This window comes from Oryctolagus cuniculus, chromosome 17 (assembly GCF_964237555.1).
Source record: "Oryctolagus cuniculus chromosome 17, mOryCun1.1, whole genome shotgun sequence".
Lineage (NCBI taxonomy): Eukaryota > Metazoa > Chordata > Mammalia > Lagomorpha > Leporidae > Oryctolagus > Oryctolagus cuniculus.
The window spans coordinates 49,187,059-49,205,898 of NC_091448.1; the positions used below are offsets into that span (position 1 = coordinate 49,187,059).

The window sequence follows — 18,840 nt, forward strand, 5'->3', positions numbered from 1 at the left end:
GGCTCCTCTCCAGCCCTGCTGGCCTTGTGCTGCTCAGGCTCCTTCACCCAGGTTCCACCCCAGCCCCAGGGCCAGGACGGGTCCCCCATGCTGCAGTCGGGAGGAGGCTAAGGCAGCAGTGCTTGGCCAGGGCCTGTTTCACTCCCGGGTTGTTTGGCACCGGCTGAAGACTGGTGGGCAGAGGCCAGAGAAGTGGCTAACACCCTGCAGTGCACGGGCCAGGGACTGCTGCCCCAGGCCCCAAAGAATGACCTGGTGCCAGGTGTCCAGAGCTGCGGCTGAGGACTCTGGGTGGAGACAGGGAGGGGCGGGGTCAGCCAGGGCTGCTACAGCCGTAGAAGGTGAGCTGGAGGGGGCAGATGGGCGCTGGAAGTCCAGGGCTGGGGGCTCACACAAGGGAAGCTGCAGTCTGAGCTGGGCAGGGGGCTTGTGGAGGCCAGGAGCAGGCCGAGGGCTGCCTGGCACTCTGAGGGCCGCCCTGTGGACTCTGGGCGTGGCCTGGGCCTGCCTGTCCCTCCCAGGCCGCCCAGGACCACAGGACAGCAGGCGGGGCCTACTTACGAAGGAGACCAGGGCAGCCAGCAGCAGGATTCGCACCAGCAGGTCCTCAAACTGCTCCAGCACCAGCGCCCACAGGGACTTCCCTGGGAACAGGAGCAGCGCGTGAGGCCGGGCCCTGGAGACTGCCCAGCCCACACGCTGCCTGCGGTTTCAAGAGGGAAAGCCAAGGCTCTGTGCAGCTCAGACTGGCTGCGCCGGGGGTGGGGGGTTGGGAGGGACATCCTGACAGCTGGGGGCCCAAACCTCACCTTCCTCCGTCGGGAGCTCTGCAGGATCCAGGCAGCCACAGGAGCCGGGAGGAGACAAGAGACAAGCAGGTTACACGGTGGAGCCCCCTCCCCACTATGCCCACCTGGCCACCGCCACGCTCTGGCCACGTCCTCGCAGCTCTTGGAGCTCACACACGGGCCGTTAGCATCCCCACCCTCCTCCAGATGAGGACAGTCCCAATGGCTTGGTTCATGTGACCCAGCACCAGAGCCCCTCCCTCATTTCACAGAGGGGAAATTGAGGCCTACAGAAGGGACCCTTGAGGTCACACAGTCAGGCGTGCTCATGGCCGCCCTGTTCAGCGTCTCCCACTCTCATGCAAGGGAGCCCCCTCCCCAAATTGAGAACATTGGCTCAGGCTCCCTTGGCTTACCCGGCCTCTGCCACACCTGCCTCTCCAGACCACCTGGACAAGGTCTGCAGTGAAATCAGCCGTCCAAGCCCCACCCTGCCTGGAAGCTCCCCCTGCACAGCCAGAACCCCCCTCCCACTGCCAGCTCAGTCCCCTCCCAAGAAGGCTGTTTCCAAACAGAAAAAAGCACCCGCCTTGCTTTGTGCATGGCTTTCTCTTCTGTCTCCTATATTACCTGATTCACCTTTTCAACCAGGTGGAACTGGCTGCCTCGGACATCCAAAGTCTCTGACTCATCCCTACAGCTCAAGGGGAGCCATCGTGGGAGTCCGGGCCCTGGCTCACAGGTGCAAGAAGTGGCCCCTGTCCACCTGTTTCTGGTCTGCAAGCATGTGCTCCCGTGGGAGCTGTCTCCCCAGACCACCTGTCTGGGAGGTGTGGAGTCTGCACCTGGCAGCCAAATGACAGAAATTATCAAACAGCCTCTGGACTGCAGGGGTCCAGGGAGGGAAGCACATAACCTAAAAATACACTTTCTAGCATTTTCTCCAAAGTCCTATTTTAGGCAACGGCTGACATTTTCCGTGGAAAATGTAATCTCCAGTGTCCTGCGTCGAGATTAAAATCAAACAGACTTTTTCCTTCTGATCTATTTAGCTGAAGCGAACAGGAAAGGCGGGGGAAGGGCCAGGACTGGTTTCTGGGCCAATTCTCCAATGGAGTAGAGTCTTTTTGAGGTCATCATAGCCATGCCCCTGCCTCAACTCAGAACAGTGTCAACCTTGGGGCACGTGTTGGGCTCTTCCCAAGAGACTCCTGACGCCCTCACCTTGTTGGAGCACCTGGCCAAGGGCAGAGTCGACAACTGAGTCTCACCTGACCCCATCCTCTGTCAGCAGGCAGCCCCTAGACCGCCTGTTCTGCAGGGCATTCATTCTGGGCAGAGCAGGGCCTGGGGCTAGACACGTGTCACCTGTTCTAGATTCCCCTGCCCCCAAGATGCATTCTGCCTGCCTCAGCGGCCTCTCAACTTCCCCCTTTCTCTACCTGTCTACCCGGCTAGCCCCTCCCGCTCCCTCACCCACACTGACCCAGGACCCACTCTCTGATGGTCACCGTGGGGTTCCCCGACTATCTCTGGTTCCCCCCAGCTTGTGAACACACAGTAGGATCACACTTCCCGGCTCCCCACAGCCTGCCCTCGCCTGAGTTTGGAAAAGAAGCCTGTCTGGGGCCGGCACTGTGGTGCAGTGGGTTAATGCCCTGGCCTGAAGCACCGGCATCCCATATGGGCATCGGTTTGAGACCCGGCTGCTCCACTTCCAATCCAGCTCTCTGCTATGGCCTGGGAAAGCAAAAGAAGATGGTCCAAGTCCTTGGGCCCCTGCACACACGTGGGAGACCTGGAAGAGGCTCCTGGTTCCTGGTTTCAATTCAGCGCAGTTGCGGCCAATTGGGGAGTGAACCATCAGACGGAAGACCTCTCTCTCTCTCTCTCTCTCTCTCCTCTTTCTGTGTAACTCTAAGAAAGAAAGAAAGAGAAAGAAAGAAAACAAAGAAAGAAAGAGAAAGAAAGAAAACAAAGAAAGAAAGAGAAAGAAAGAGAAAGAAAGAAAGAAAGAAAGAAAGAAAGAGAGAGAGAGAGAGAGAGAGAGAGAAAGAAAGAAAGAAAGAGAGAGAGAAAGGAAAGAAGCGAAGCCTGCCTATTAGTTCTGGGACAGAGCACGGAGTTCTTGGTGCAAGATTCTGTAGATGGCCACTGTCCAGCAGAATGTTCCGCAGTGACTGAAGTGTCCTCGTGTCTGTGCTGTCCACTATGGCGGCCACCAGCCACACGTGGTATTGAGCGCCTGGAATGCGGCTGGTGCAGCTGGGAAACAGTTTCTACTGTGACCCACCTTTCATTCTCCTCCCCTCCCTCTCCCATCCCTCCCCCTCCCTCCCTCTCTCCCTCCTTCCCTCCCTCCTTTCCTTCTTTAAAGAGAACCACCTGAAACTATGACCTCTCAAAAACAGCTTTGGCTTTTTTTGTTACTCAAAAGGCAGAGAGACAGAGAGCGCCCACCCATTGGCTCACTCCCCAGATGCCCACAGCAGCCAGTACAAAACCCAGGAGGCACGAACTCAACCCAGGTCGCCCATGTGGGTGGCAGGTACCCAAGTACTGGAGCCATCACCTGTCGCCTCCCATGGTGCATATCAGCAGGAAGCTGGAACTGGAAGCGGAGCCAGGACTTGAACCATGCACTCCGGTGGGCATCTTAACCTCTGCACTGATCGCCTGGCCCCTTTCACTCATTTAAATGTCAGCAGCTGCACGAGGCTGGCGGCTGCCTTACTGGACGGCACTGGAAGGACCGGAGCTCTCCGGCCCTCTGCCACAGCAACCAGTGACCTGTGAGTGCGCTATGCTCTGTCGGCCCCAGTCCCCAGGGGAAGGAACCGCGGAGCCCCGGCTGACTCAGTTGCCCCTGGTGAACTGAGATTTGGGGGTTGTTACCCCAGTATCCTACCTCTGCCAGACCCATGCAGCTTCTACCAAAGGTTCCCTTCCCACCCTCACCCAGACACCCAGGGAGGCTCAGCAAGCCCTCTCCCTGGCCTTGCCGGCTGCACCAGGCTTGGTCCTGGTCCTGCCTCTGACTCGCTGTGGGGCCCTGAGCTCCACCTGGAAGGGCTGCTGGGACTGTTAACATCATCATCATCATTACCAAGCTCCACATTCACTGAGCACGAACCACGCTCCAAGCCGTGATCTGGGGTCTTCCATAGACAGAAAGACCCTGGGCACCTACCTGCACATGCTCTGCAGGTGGGACAAGGGCAGCAACCCACACAGCAGAGCCAGATGCTGTGCGCGCACCTGGGGTGCGGTGTCTCTTACAATTCCCGCTGTTACTACTCCCACTGTACAGAGCAGACAACGGGAGCTCAGAGAGGTGGAGTCCCCTGTCCATGGCCACACAGCTGGGCAGCAGCAGGGATGGGTTCTGAGCTCAGGCAGAGTCTGGCTGTCACCCCCTGCTCTGGGTCTCCTGCCTTCCCTACCCCAGTTCCTGCCCCCTCTATCCAGGCTCACCTGAAAACACCTGGTGTCCCTCATCCTGACCGCTGGGCCGGATGCCCTCATCCCATCAATCCGCCTGCTCCTGTACCATGGCCCCCGTGCCACCAGCCAACACCATCCCTGCGTCCTCACAGGTGGTGTCTGTGGGGGGTTACTAGGCCTTGCCTGCTGAGGTCTGGTGTCCTCCAAATATGTCCGTCTCGCCAAAACCCCCTGGGACCCAGTTCTCCCCACACATGAACCCAGAGGGAGCCCAGGGCTGGGAGACGCTAGGTGGGAACCACAGGCCACATTGGGAGTCGGAGATGGTCCCGGGGGAAGTGGTGACACTGGACCCTCAGCAGTACCACATGCCCCGGTGCGAGGTGGGGAGAATGCCCTGGCCCTGCCAGCCCCTTGGTGCTGGGCTGCACTGGACAGAGATGGCGACAGGTGTGCTCCCTCCCAGATCCCCGGCTGGGCCAGGCAGCCCTGCTATCCTCGCCCGGGCTCTCTCACAGGAGAGCCCACCCTGCTCTGCCCCCACTGCCTGGTGTGGGGCTGCCTGGAGGAGCCTGGGACGAAGCCTGCAGATCCTAGTCGGGGTGGAGGGCATGTGATCAGAGAAGCTTCGAGGCTTAAAGCCAGGAACCTGGTCCAGAGGGTTTGAGCTGCAGTCCTGCTCTATCACTCGGTAGTGCTACGGCCACTGAACTCTGCATCTCAGTTTTCCAACCTGCACAAAAGAGGGAGGGGAAGGAATCGCTGCCTAGGATGGCTGTGAAGGTTGACAGGCATAAAGTGCCTGGCAGTGCAGGGCCCACAGGGAGTGGGCGCGCCCAGCCACAAGTTCCACAAGGACACAAGTTCTACAACAGCGGAACTGCGCTCAGCGTGGCGTTTCCAGCACCTAGAACAGCGCCCGGCACACAGCAGGTGCTCAGTAAAACCCTGTGTGCACCAACAGCCCGGCCTGTGCCCTACTCTCAGACCGTCTTAGGCTGTCCTTGGACACAGCAGACAGACCTCGGCACCTGAGTATGGCCTTAAGGCTTTCCTGGCTCTGCCCCAAGCTGCCCTTCAGGACCAGGTCCATCTGCCAGCCAAGCAGGACGTCTTAGGATTGCCACCTCCTCCCTCCCCGCCCTGCTAAAGCTTCTCCTCCTCCCATCGCTTGCTTGCGTCATTCCTTCTGTCCAGACAACCCTGCCCCGTCGCCTCATCTGAACCCCACCCTACCAGGAAGGCATCCCCGAAAAAACCCCTCCCCCACCTCATCACCTTGCTCCCCCTCAGCGGAGCACCTCCAGGGCGGGGAGGGCCTGAGTCATCCCTGGGTCCACAGGAGCCCTCCCAGCAATTGTTTACTCAGCAGCGCCTCTACTGAGGCCCTGTGCTGTGGCCCCGGAGAAGGGGAGGCGCAGGGCCACAGCTCCCTCCCGGGGTCCCCCCAGGCTCCATGTGCTACCTGCTCTCCTAATGCCCCCTGCACGCTTTCCTGCCCGCAGCACTGGAAACTGGTATTTCGGCTTCTAAATGTCAGTTCCAGCCGGGAGAGGCAGGTACTCACCAAAGTCTTCCTCAAAGGTAAATTTACAGAGCAATTAAATGGCCACTTGCACAGGCAGGGAGAGGCCCTGGCAGGGCGGGGCCCACCTGGCCATGCCCTGGTCTCCAGGGTCCGCCTGGAGTGGACAGGCTGGCCCTGTGCCGCGGGGCCTTGGGAAGTGTCTCCCGCTCTGCAGAGGGTCCCCCTGCCCACCGGCTCACCTGGCAAAGGCTGTGCCTGGCTGCAATGTGGGGCAGCTGGGGCTCTGCCTGAGGGTGCATGGAGATGAAGGGGTCCAGCTGGGGGAGGCCTAACCCTGCTCCTGGGGGCTGGAGTGGGGAGCTAATGCTGCCCACCAAGGCCCAGTGAGACGGAACCAAGGGCCAAGCCTGGAAAACCTTGAGCTTCGGAAGGGCCACAGCAGACCATATCCCCTCCAATCCAGTGTCCCTGTCAGTAGCTGCGGGGCAAGGTCCCTTCTCTGCCACACCCAGGAGGACACAGAGAAGGAGGGGCCATCTTCCCGAGGCCACACAGCAAGGGGGACCACTCTGAACTCCCCCCACCTGCCCCACTCCCGTAGCCCGGTTTCTGAGAGCCATCCACATGGGCCTGCCATGCTCCAGTGCCAAATGGGGCCTGGGCTGAGGGCAGGAAACAAGGACACAGGCAAGACATCAGGACAACGCCTCCCACCTGGCAGCCCTTGGCCCATCACACCCACTGCACAGATGGGCAGTGTGAGGCCCAGGATGGCAGGTGCCAGCCCTGTCCACTCCTGCCACAGAGACCCCAGGGGATCCTGCCTGGCTCTCATGTTACTGGGCTCTCCAGGGCCTCAAGGGGTGGGCCAAACCCAATCCAGCCTCTCCAGCCTTGGCTCCCATCTAGCCAACGAGGTGAGCAGCTCACTCAGCGACACAATGACAAACAGCTCCTCAAGCTAACTTGGAAGCTGAGAGACACAAGGTCTAACGCTAGGAGAGGACACTTGTCTATCAGATGGGCAAAGACCAAAATGTCCAGGCAACCGCCGTGCTGCCAGAGCACTGGGAAACACACAGGCCAGTCAGTACAGCCACAGCCACCAAGGTGGCAACCCCCCGCTGTGAGCCAGCCGGTCCCCTTCTAGGAATGCATCCTTTGGTGGCATTCACAGATGTGTGACTGACATGGGGACAAGGATGTTCCCTGCAAGGCCATGTGTGGTAGCAGGGCTGTGCACAAACCAAGCAACCTTGGGAAGCTGAAGCAGCTGGCCCTAGAGCAGAACTCTGCACAGCCTCTAGGAGACCAAGGGGTGCTGTCCAGGGAGCCGTCCCAGGAGAGCAGGGGCTCAGCGGCACAGGTAACCCATTCCTTTGTGTCAAAGAAGATCCCAGCCCCCAGCCCCCTATACGTGTGTGTCCAGACCATCTTGGAAAGGAGATGCAAGAAACTGGGAAGCCCGGGGATATGGCACCTGTTGTACTGTGTGCAAATTTATCTTAAAAAAAAAAAAATCTAGGAGCTGGCGCTGTGGCTCAGAGGGTGAAACCACTGTATGCAGTGCCAGCATCCCAGGTGGACGCCGGTTCGAGTCCTGGCTGCTCCACTTCTGATCCAGCTCCCTACTAATGTGCCTGGGAAAGCAACAGACGATGGTGCAAGTCCTTGGGCCCCTGCACCCATGTGGAAGACCTGGAGGAAGCTCCTGGCTCCTGGATTCAGCCTGCTGTAGCCCCAGCTGCTGTGGCTATTTGGGGAGTGAACCAACAGACGGAAGATCTCTATCTCATTGTCATTCTCTCTTGCTCACTCGCTCTCTCTTTCACGCTCTGTAACTCTGCCTTTCAAACAAATTGACAAAATCTTAAAAAAAAAAAAAAAAAGTCTAAAAGATGGAAAAGCAGCCCCTCCCCCAGGAAGCTGAGCTCTAAGCACCACAAGAGGCCCTGGACCGGAAGTCCCCGCCCACTGCCCTGCTGGGGTCTCCCAGGACCCAGCTCCATGATGGGGCTGGGACAGAGGGCATTTGGCAGTGACTCCTGGCTGGTCCACACCGACTACCCTGCAGAGCTCAGCACCCCCAGCTCGAAGGTCTTTGTATGGGGCGGGGGGGGGGGGGGGAGTCCTGCCTCTGCCCCTCCCTCCCCTGGCAGAATTTGCAAACTTCAGGACTTAAGCAAATGACTTCTTTGCGGTTTCCAGTGCTAACGACCCACCATGCAGGTGCACAGACTCCTGGGCGGGAGACACAAGTCCCTGGGGTGTTCCCCCAGGCCCCGCCCACCCCAGTCCCCAGCGCTTCTGGCCAAGAGGCTGGCCCAGCCCTCTGGGCTGCAGGGACAGGATCCCTGGGTGTTCACGACCTGACTAAATACTCATCCACAGCCTGGTGAGTCGGGTCCCACCATAGCCTCCCTCAGCATGAGGAAAACAAGGCATAGAGAGGTGAGGTGCCTTGTCCAGGGTTGCACAGCCACGAAGGAGCTGAGCCAGGGTTCAAAACCCTGCTAGCCCCAGCCCAGAGGCTGGAGGCCACCGATGCCCACCGACGCCCTGGCTGTAGGTGGAGGAGAAGGTGAGGCAGGAAGGCGCATCTGGCTGTCCTCTGCTCACCTGACGGCTTCCAGGGCTCTGGAATGCTTCCTAAGGAAGACGGCAGAGGCCAAAGGGCCTGGGGGCAATGCTGGACTAGGCTAGGAGACCTGCGACCCTCTTGTAAGATGGGGAAACTGAGGCCAGGGAGGACCTGGCACCCAGGACCAGCCCCAGTGCTTACTCTGTGACCTTGGGCAAGCTGCTTAACCTGGTGCCTCAGTGTCCTGCTCTGCAAAGTGGGGATGACAACAGACCTTAACTCTTACAACTGTTGGAGGGGGAACAAAATGAGATCGTGGCTGACAAAGGGCTGAGAACAGGGCCTGGCATACAGTAAGCGCTCATTGAGTGCCAGCTTGTATTAGGAACCCTAGCAAGACACACAGCAACCAGGGTAGCTCTTTTCCTCCCACACCCACCTTTCTGGGGATCTGCACACCACACTGAGGCCACATCCACCCCCAACACCCTGCACAGGTGACCTGTGGCCAAGGTACCCCCTCACACCTCACCCAATGCAGGAGCCTGGCAAGGGGCAGAGCTAGGGTCTCCCTCCCTCCAGCCAGCTCCTCTGATGAAGGCAGAGGGACTGGGCCAGGGTCCAGCCCAGGGGGAACCTGTGTGAGTCCCAGGATAGAAGCAAGGCCCGGGCCTAGGTCTGCAGCTTCTCCCGGAGTCGGGATTCCCAAGGTGGAGGCTCCCCCCACCCCAGCCCTGCCAGCCTGCAGCAAATGACACCCTCCTTGCCGAGTCACTAATGGGGGATATTAAATAATATTTATCTCCCCAGTTCCTCCCACAGCCCAACTAAATATAGCAACTAATTTTTTTTGAAAAAGGATTTCTGTTCCAGAAAGATAATATTTATATAAGAGGTGGTTTTCATAAACCGATACAAAACCCTCAGCTCCGCTTCTGACAGCTGTTGGTGAATTCTCAGCCAGCCCTGAGCAGAGGACACCCAAGTCAGGGCCCCCTTCCCTCTGGCTGGCTGGGAACCCCAAAAGGGTGAGGCTCCCCAGGTCCCAAAAGGAGCCGAGGATGCCCAAGGTCGTGTCTAGAAGGGACACGGGGTGGGGACCTCCTTCTACATCGCCTCCCTTCAGAGACTCAAAGGAGAGGCCCACCCTCCTGGGAAGAAGGTGAGGAAGAAGTGATGCCCCTCCCACCCCCTACCCAGAGATGGCCAGGCGCCGCCCCACAACGCCCCGCCAGGGAAGAGCCGCCCTGGCAACTCTGTGCGTGCGGCCTGGGGTCTGCCATCCCAGAAAGGTGGGTCTCGGCCCCAGCCGTTCAAGCCCCCGTCGGCTCCCGCCAGCCACATCCGCCTCAGTCACAGAAAGAGGAAGACCTGGCGGTAGGGGTGGGGGTGGGGGCTAACAGGCTGCACCTTCTTGGGCGTTTTATGAAGCCCTGGGGGACCCACTCGGGACCAGCTGGGCCTCAGAGTCCCCGGTTGTCCCCGCAGCCGTCTCAGGGTCTGCACCTGCACGGTGTGGGCGGCTGCGGGGCAGAGTCCAGCGCCCACCACGGATGGGGCTGCGTCAAGGCTTGCGGGGGTGGCCGGCAGCCCCGGGGGGCGTGGGATGGACGCAGGACCACTCGGAGAACGAGACGTCCGGTCTCCCAACCCAGCTCTGCCGCCCCAGCCATGACCCCTGCGAAGGTGCCCCACAGGGTGCCCCAAAGAGCATCTCATGAGATTTCCGGAGCCCTGGCTTCCTGCGCGCCCGCGGGGGCTGGGAGCTGGGAGGCTAGAGGGCCGCCCTCAGGCCGCAAGCCAGGGGGGGCAAACTGAGATTGGGGCGCGCGCCGCCCCGCTCCCCGGCCCGGCCCGCGCGCTCACCGTTGGGGCCGTAGCGCTCCCGCGCGCTGGTCACCTGCGCCGGGCTCAGGCCGCCCTCCGCTGTCACCGAGAAGTGGCGCAGCACATCGGCAGCCGGGAGCAGGTGCGCTGCCTCCATGCTGCCCGACCGGCCGTCTGCGCCGTCGAGGCCGCCTCTTCTACTGCACCGGGTGCGGGGTGCTCGGGCCCAGGCGGGCACCGCGCGAAGCCATGTCTGCGCTGGGACCTTCCCCGACGGCAAGTGGCGGCGCCGGCTGAGGCCCGCGCCAGGATGCTGCGCCCCGGGCTCCCTCCCCGGGGCGGGGCGGCGCGGGGCCCGCCCCCGCACTCACACCCCTTCCGGCCGCCCTCGGAGCCCGCCGCGGCCCCTCCCCCGCGGCGTCCCCGAGCGCACCGCCTCGGCCGCCCACCCATTGTGCAGAAGGGGGAACTGAGGTCGCCCGCGCTGAGCGCTCCCAGCTTGGGGGTGGGGCCTTCGGTCGGCGACCGCAGAGCTGGGGTGAGGTGAAGGGGCCCCAAGGGCTGAGAGCAGGGGGCGCCTCTTTTGCGCTCTCCTGGGTCCTGGGAGGGGGCTGTTTCAAAACGGAGCTGTCCCTAGTTGGGCGTCCTACTTGTCCAGTTCTGCGAAGTGGGACCCTGGATCTGGAGGGGACCCACAAACCCAGCGCGAAGTGGGCCTTCCAGGAGGCTCCTGCCTAGTGACTGCTGGTCTTGCTGCTGCTGCTTTCTTGATCTTTCTCCGAGGGCCCAGCCTGAGCGGTGGTTCCTCTTAGAACCGAACCGTTGACAATCAACCTGAGTCCAGGAAAGTAAGGAGAGCGGAGCTGTCACCTTAGCCGCGCACGGTCCGCGGCAGGAAGTGTGGCCGTGCTTGGGGGTGGGGGGAGTCTCAGCGCGGCCCTCCCCCCCCCCCCCCCCCGCAAGGGGCTCCCAGGCTGCTCCCGGATCCTGGTGTCGGGCGAAGGGGCTGCAGGCCAGAGGAGGAAGATGTGGGGAGGCAGAAACTGCTTCCCCGCCCCACACCAAAGGGAGGAGCCGAGAGAACCCTGTGGTTGCCCCCGCACCCCAGCCCCTCTTAAGCTGACCTGCTGTCCAGAGCCACGGCCTCTGAGATCCCAGACGGCTGCGCGGGACCGTGGATTCCAGGGCGGGGTCCCCGCCACCTACTGTGCAAACCCCCAACCCCCAGTGCCTGCGCAGCCGGGAAGCCTTCCCAGATAACCAGAGCTGTACTCCCCCAATAACACACACCCGCCTCCTGCAAGCCCCAGTTTCCAGCCATGCCAGGACCTGCTGACTCCTACCCAGACCATGTGTTCCCCTCACCCCCCCCCCCCCCAGTGCTGGTCTCTATTTCCCCGGGTTAGGGCTGTGCGCCTCAGTGCCCCCCACCCACGCCTCCCAGGGCAGAGTCCTGAGCAGGACTGGCTGCCTGTGATGGGTCACCCATACTGAGTCCCCTGTGGAGAAGGTGGAAGAATGCTGTGGCTGTGGCTCCTTCCAGCTCCTGTTTTAGATCTGAAGTCCAATGCCTCCAGGGAGGCCCACCCCATAGTCGGCAAAGACAGTCCCACTACATGCCCGAGTTGCCAGGGAAAATGTTAGCCAGGACTGGGCTGGGGCCGAGCTCTGGTGCTCCCTACTAGACACCTGTCTTCCAGAGTCATGAAGCCCTGGGTGTTGGAGCAACTGGGAAACCCTGGCCCTCTCCACCCCCACCACCTGGGGTCTGACTCCTCCTCTGCCAGCCTGGGGGCCTCAGCCCCTGGCCTCTCCCAGCCCGCCGCACCCACAGCTGAGGTGGTGTTTGCTAGAAGGCAGGGCCAGATTGTTTGCTCTGGCAGCCCGGCTGTCTCCTTTCTCCAGCCCGGCCCACTCCACCTCCAAACCGCCGCGGGCAGGATAAACAGCTGCCAGCGCCGTGTCCCCACCTGGCGGGCGGCTCGCACCTGTCAGCAGGCCCACCTGTCCCCCACCCCCATCACACCTTCTGGGCACCCCTCAGGCTTCCCCAGCACCATCCACAGTCATTTCACAGGTGGACAACCTGCCCAGCCCTGTGTACCCTCCCCCACCCCCCACTGTGCTCTCTGTCCCTCTGTCTGTCCCTGCACAAACAGCTGGTGGCCTGGGAGACCTGGGCACAGGAAGGCCGTCCAAAGGGCAAGTCCGCCCTCCTGACCTCCCAGCTGCCACAGACCCAGAGCTCTGGCTCTTCCCTTCTCCCTCGCCAGGCTGAGGGGCCCAGGGTGGGACACGGAGGAAGGGTCTTTCCTAAGAGGCTCTGGCCACACGGCAGAGGGGCCTGGGGCAGAAGAGAGCATCCAGGCTCGAGGGTGGGACACCTTGGCCCTGTGTTGGGGACAGTGGCTCAGTCCCCCGGTGTGACTGGATGGCCGGATCCTGAGGAGCGGATGGGGTCAGCAGGGCGGGTCAAGGACGCAAGGCTCGGCCACCAAGACCTGTGATTGCTGCTGTGGAGGCTGCGATCCTAAAGGAGATGGGGTCGAAGCAGGGAACCGAGGCTGCAGTCCCAAAGAAAGAGGGCCAGATGCAGGCCGCGTGGGCTGTGACGGACGGGCCTGGCCACGAGCTTCGGGCTGAGGTCTCACAGCTGGCTCCCCAGTTTCTGGCTTCATCCCTGGGCTGAGAGAGTGGCAGGCAGAGGTGAGGGAGGAGAGTCAAGGGGTGCATTTGGGGCCATGTGGACAGCCGCAGACAGCCCAGGGAAGACCAGGCCCCTGGGAGGCAGTGAAAATTGAGACAGGGCCCCGTGCTGTGGCTTATCGGGTAAAGCTGCCACCTGCAACGCTGGCATCCCATGAGGGTGCCAGCTGCTCCACTTCTGGTCCAGCTCCCTGCTAATGCACCTGGGAAAGCAGTAGAAGATGGCCCAAGTCCTTGGGCCCCTGCACCCGTGTGGGAGACCTGGAAGAAGCTCCTGGCTCCTGGCATTTGGGGAGTGAACCAACAGAGAGTAAACCTCTCTCTCTCTCTCTCTCTCTGTAACTCTGCCTTTCAAATAAATAAAATAAATCTTTTTAAAAAGAGAGAGAGAGACGAAAGAGCAGGTGGTTCCAGACACAGAGAGAGACGAGAGAAAGGAGGATGCACTCAAGTGCCTCGGAGGCTCTGCTCTATGGAGGTGCATCTGCTCTTGGCTGTGTCTTTTTTTTTTCTTTTTTAAAGATTTATTTATTTACTTATTTGAAAGGCAGAGTGATAGAGGGAGGAAGGAGGAGACAAAGAAAGAGATCTTTAGGGCCGGCGCTGTGGCATAGCAAGTAAAACAGCTGCCTACAGTGCCGCAGCCCTTATGGGCACCAGTTCGAGTCCTGGCTGCTCCACTTCTGCTCCAGCTCTCTGCCATGGCCTGGAAAGGCAGAAGATGGCCCAAGTCCTTGGGCCACTGCACCCATGTGGGAGACCCTCAGGAAGAAGCTCCTGGCTGCTGGCTTTGGATTGGCGCAGCTCCAGCTGTTGCGGCCAATTAGAGAGTGAACCAGTGAGATGGAAGACCTCTCTCTCTGCCTCTCCTTCTCTCTCTGTGTAACTCTTTCAAATAAATAAATAAATCTTTAAAAGAAAGAAAGAAAGAGATCTTCATCTGCTGGTTTACTCCCCAAATGGCCACAACAGTCAGGGCTGGTCAGGGCAAGGCCAGGAGCCAGGCACTCCATCCAGGTCTCCCACATGGGTGGCAGGGGCCCAAGTACTTGACTTGCCATCCACTGCCTTCCCAGGTCCATTACCAGGAAGCTGGAGCAGAGTTGGGACTCAAACCGGCACTCTGATATACAATGCCAACATAGCAAGCAGTGGCTTAACCCACTGTGCCACAATGCTGGCCCCTTGGCTATGGTTGGAAAGTGAGTCTGGGTGTCCCCCAAAGGCCCATATGTTAAAGAGCTGGTCCCCAAAGTTTTACACTAATGATTAACGTGTTAGTGTTAATGCTTAATGAATTAAGGGTGGAGACTTGATCCAATTGCTAAGGATGTAGGCCTCGTGGGAGGAGCTTAGGTCATTGGTGCCAGGCCCTTGGAAGGTGGTGCTCATGGGAGGTCTGGTTACCCAGGCCTGAGTTGGGCCCAGCTGCTCTCCCTCGGCCTCCTGCTCGCCTCGGCATGTGTTCTGCCATCCCCATCCTCATCAGACACCAGTCCAGTGAGGGACCCGATCTTAGACTGTGGATCTCCAAACCGTGAGGTCAGCCTTTGCTTCATCAGTAGCCTGTGTCGGGTATTCAGCGTAGTAAGGAAACGCTAAGTAATGCATCTCCCACAGGTCTGTAATCAGTCTGTCCCCTGTCTTTTCAGCTATGCGAGTCAATAAACTTCCTCTCTGGCTGTGTTTCTGCTATTTGAACCCTGAGGGATGTTGTTGAAGCACAGGGTCAGGAACTAAGTCCATGCTCAACTCAGGGCTGGGACCTGGGACTGGTGTGGGGGGACCTGCCACGGAGACTGGGAAGAGGGGCCAAGAGGAGGGCAGGGGGTGTACAGGGCCCAGAGACAAAGCTGCCCAATGTCTCTGCTCCGGGCCAAACCCCAACACCCTGATTCCCCTCAGCCCTGCCTCTCCCCAGAGGCCCAGACCCAAGGCCTTCCCCCGGGGGGATGAACCGCCCAGCCAGGCAGAGAAATGTCTGTGTGAGAGCCACTGACTTGAGGGCTCAACCATGCACCAGGCCCTGTGCGAACCTCTTTTCACAAATTGCCCCACTTAATTCTCATAACAACCCTGGGGTCAGCACTGTTGCTGTCTGTATCCAGTGCTGGCCTTGTGGGCACGCAGTCTGTAGTCACAAAGGGTCCTGCCATCGCAGCCCCAAAATTCTTTTTTTTTTAAGAAAAATATGTATTTTACTTGACAGGGAGAGAGAGGGGGACATCTCCCATCTGCCAGTTCACTCCCCAAATGTCCACAGCAAAGCCAGGAAGCCAGGAACTGCATCTGGGTCTCTCACGCGGGTAGCACGGACCCCACTATCTGAGCCATCACCTGCTGCTTCTTTTTTTTTTTTTTTTTTTGACAGGCAGAGTGGACAGTGAGAGAGAGAGAGACAGAGAGAAAGGTCTTCCTTTGCCGTTGGTTCACCCTCCAATGGCCGCCGCGGCTGGCGCACCGCGCTGATCCAAAGGCAGGAGCCAGGTGCTTCTCCTGGTCTCTCATGGGGTGCAGGGCCCAGGCACCTGGGCCATCCTCCACTGCACTCCCGGGCCACAGCAGAGAGCTGGCCTGGAAGAGGGGCAACCGGGACAGAATCCGGCACCCCGACCGGGACTAGAACCCGGTGTGCCGGCGCCGCTAGGTGGAGGATTAGCCTGTTGAGCCGCGGCGCCGGCCATCGGCTGCTTCTCGGAGCGCTCATTAGCAGGGAGCTGGAATAAGGAGTGGAGTGGGGACCCAAACCCAGGAACTGCAGCGTGGGATGTGGGTGTCACCGTGCGGCTTAAGTGCTGCACCAAATGCCCCTCCCCTGAAGTTCTTTTTATTTTTTCAGACTTACTTTAATTATTTGAAAGGCAGCGTTACAGAGAGAGGTGGGAAAAGAGAGATTAATCTCCCATCCACCAGTCCCTGTGTAGCATTTCCGATCAAAACAAAAGATGCAGGGGCAGGTGTGACGCAGCACAGGTGCCACTTTACCATTGGTGGGCAAAGTGACGCTGGCCTCCCCCGCGAGCGCCAGTTCCGGTCTCAGCTGCTCCCCTCCTGATCCAGCTCCCTGCTAATGTGCCTGGGAAAGCCGTGGCGGATGGCTGAGTGCTTGGGCCCCTGCACCCACGTGGGAGACCCGGATGGAGTTCCCGGCTCTTGGCTTCCACCTGTGGATCATGTGGCCAGCGTTCTCCCTGTTTAGGCAGTGAAGAGAAGGCTCTGGGAGGGCACTCAGCTGCTCAGCCGGAATCCAAACCCTCGTTGGCCTGCGAATACTGGGCCCCCGGCACTCCCCGCCAGCCCGTCTGGATCCCTCCCAAAGCACGGGGTCCACTTTCCCCGGCAGAGGACACCCCCTTCATGCCGCACCACCCACCCCCAGCCTTTCAACCGCCACCAGGACTCGGGCTGCATCTCCTCTCTGGAGCCAAATCTTTCCAAAGCCTCACCCCGGCCTCGCTGCCTCCAGACCGGCCTCCTGCACAGCACCAGTGCTTTCATGATCTCGTTTCTCCGCTCAAGAGCCTTCTGTAACTCCCTAGTACCAGCAGGACAAGGCCAAGCTCTTCAACCCACAAGCCAAGTCCATTGGCGACTGCCCCCTACCTGCGTGCAGGCGAGCTTGTCTCTTCAAACTCCCCAAAGTGATCCTGCGTGTGCTGGTTTCACCGCTTTGGAAACGCCGTTCCCCGACCCTGGATTGCACATCTGGCTCCTCCCACTTCGCAAGTTCAATTCCTCAGCTGCTGGAATTCTTCTTCCCTGCACTCTTTTGATTGGTGCTGAATGAGACCCTGGGAGGCCCCCAGGCATCAAGAGGCTTATTTCCCCATTGCACAGAGGGGAAAACTGAGATGCAAGGAGAGGAAGGACTCAGAGCTGTGAAGCCAGGGAGGCCGAGGCAGAGCTGTCCCTGGAAGCAGAGCACAGGTGTCTCACATTCCTGTGCCAGTGGGCAGCTTTCTCTGTACTCGGCCACTGGCACGTCCCGGGGCCAGGACCAGGGTGGGCTCCTGCGAAGTCAGCAATGTGGCTGGGAGTGGCTGGGAGCCTTTGTCCTCACTGGGGTGAGTGGCAAAAGCCCCACTTGGGTTTGGAAGTGGGGTTTAAATCCAAATGCGAACAGCCCTCCAGACTGGGGAACCTTACCTTCCTCCTTTCCAAGGTCAGGAGTGCCAAGTTCACAGATGTCCCAGGGGCCCAAAGAACCTGCTGCTGAGCACTGACTCCCGAGTCCAGTGTCCTAGGCCTCAAGCCCTTCCCATTTCTTTCTTTTTTTTTTTTAAGATTTATTTAATTATTTGAAAGTCAGAGTTACACAGAGAGAAGGGGGGGGGGGAGTCCTCCATCTGATGGTTCACTCCTCAATTGGCCGCAATGGCCAGAGCTGGGCAGATCCGAAGCCAGGAGCCAGGAGCTTCTTCCGGGTCTCCCATGTGGGTGCAGGGGCCCAAGGACTTGGGCCATCTTCTACTGCTTTCCCAGGGCACAGCAGAGACCTGGATAGGAAGTGGAGCAGCCGGGACTCGAACCAGCACCCATATGGGATGCTGGCACTGCAGGCCAGGGCGTTAACCCCCTGCACCACAGTGCCGGCCCCCCTTCCCATTTCGACAGCCCTCAGAGAAGGGCCAGGGAAGAGTTCGAGCCCCTCCAGCCTGTCCAGTGCCTTCTTCCACAATAAGTTCTTTGGTTTCAGTCTTTGGGGCTTAGAGACCTAGTGTCAGCCCCTGATGGCCCTGTCAGTCCTCCTGGGTCCACCCCACACCCTGCACCTCTGGCCTCGTGCACTAAGGTGGACCTCCCAGGAGTCCCCGGCCCCTTCCCCACCTCCACGCAGCCCACTTGTCAGCCCTGGAGGCTCTCTTTTCCGGGTCCCCACCACATCCTGCCTCCCACAGGGGCCACCCTGGCATATGGCAGGAAGTCCCTGATCTCAGGCCACTGCTGCCACCAGGGCCTGGGCCAGGCTGGCTGCTTCCTCCTACTCCCTAAAGGCCAGGAAGCCCCTCCCACAGGCCAACAGGAACCCCCTCACCCCAGCCTCCAGCAGCCTGGGGAGTCCCTGTCTTGACCACCCCATCTCAGCACCACTGAGGATGGAGACCTGTCTGACTCATGGCACCAGGGAGGCATTTGTTGATCGGCTAAGTAAAGGTGAGAAGACTCAGGAGTGGAGCGCACGCCAGTCTCCTGGACTGCCCTTGGCCCAGCACAGGGCGCCATTGCCGCCTGCCCCCTCATGCCCTCCTCTACAGGGATGTCCTGCCCAGGGTGGGCCTGCCGCTTACACTGTGGCTCCAGCGATGCCATTCCCTGTCCTCATCCCCTTATCTCCACGGCCAGGCCAAGGAGAGGAAGCTGTTCTCTCCCGCCAGGGGTGGGCAGTCGCCCCTGGAGCTCAGGGAGGGGTTATCACGTGTGGCAGGCCTGCTCCCTGGGGCAGCCTCCTGCCGCAGCTCCCAGGGTCCTCCTCCCGAAACAGCTGCGCTGCGACTCCCTCGCTCACGAACCTTCTGTGACTCCCTGTGGCCTCCCCAGACTCGTCCTGTGGCCCTTGCCCCCAGCAGTCACCCTGATCTGTCTTTGCCCACATGGTGATGCGTTCTGGGAAATCTCATCTTGTATGTCTAAAGCCTCCTCATTCTTCAGCTCAAATGTTGCTTCCTCCAAGAAGTCTCCCTTGACTTCTCAGGAGCCTGTGCCTCCTGGGCGGCCCAGGGTGCGTGTGTCTCCGTGGTTGTCTGAATTCTAACCTGCAGTGTCCAGGCTGGGTAACCCTCTGGACAGGCGCTGCCTCTGAACCATCAGCGGCCTCTAAGGGGCAGCTCGGTGTGGGCCGGGCGTCTTAAAGTCGCCTCCCGCTTGGCTGGGGACATCCTGAGGCAGAGACCGCATTTGTAGTGCTCTCACTGAGCACCTGTTCTGGCACTTACTGCACTTTCCAAGATCCTGACCAGATGATGGCG

The 18,840-nt window shown here is 60.0% G+C and overlaps 1 protein-coding gene across 2 annotated transcripts in view; it reads right to left on the reverse strand.

The window, feature by feature from the left end:
* ATP2A3 (ATPase sarcoplasmic/endoplasmic reticulum Ca2+ transporting 3) overlaps window positions 1-10,476 on the reverse strand; it is a 30,249-nt gene extending 19,773 nt beyond the window's left edge. The window contains exons 1-3 of one of the 2 annotated variants that reach the window (XM_008270872.4): window positions 10,208-10,471; window positions 810-827; window positions 562-644 (exon numbers count right to left, since the gene is read on the reverse strand). In XM_008270872.4, the coding sequence (XP_008269094.2) occupies window positions 562-644; window positions 810-827; window positions 10,208-10,325 (219 nt within the window). In that variant the 5' untranslated portion in view covers window positions 10,326-10,471. Of the gene's footprint in view, window positions 1-561; window positions 645-809; window positions 828-10,207 lie in introns of both variants that reach the window. The other variant, XM_070061239.1, reaches the window with a different exon arrangement.
* Between the last annotated feature and the right edge of the window lie 8,364 nt (window positions 10,477-18,840).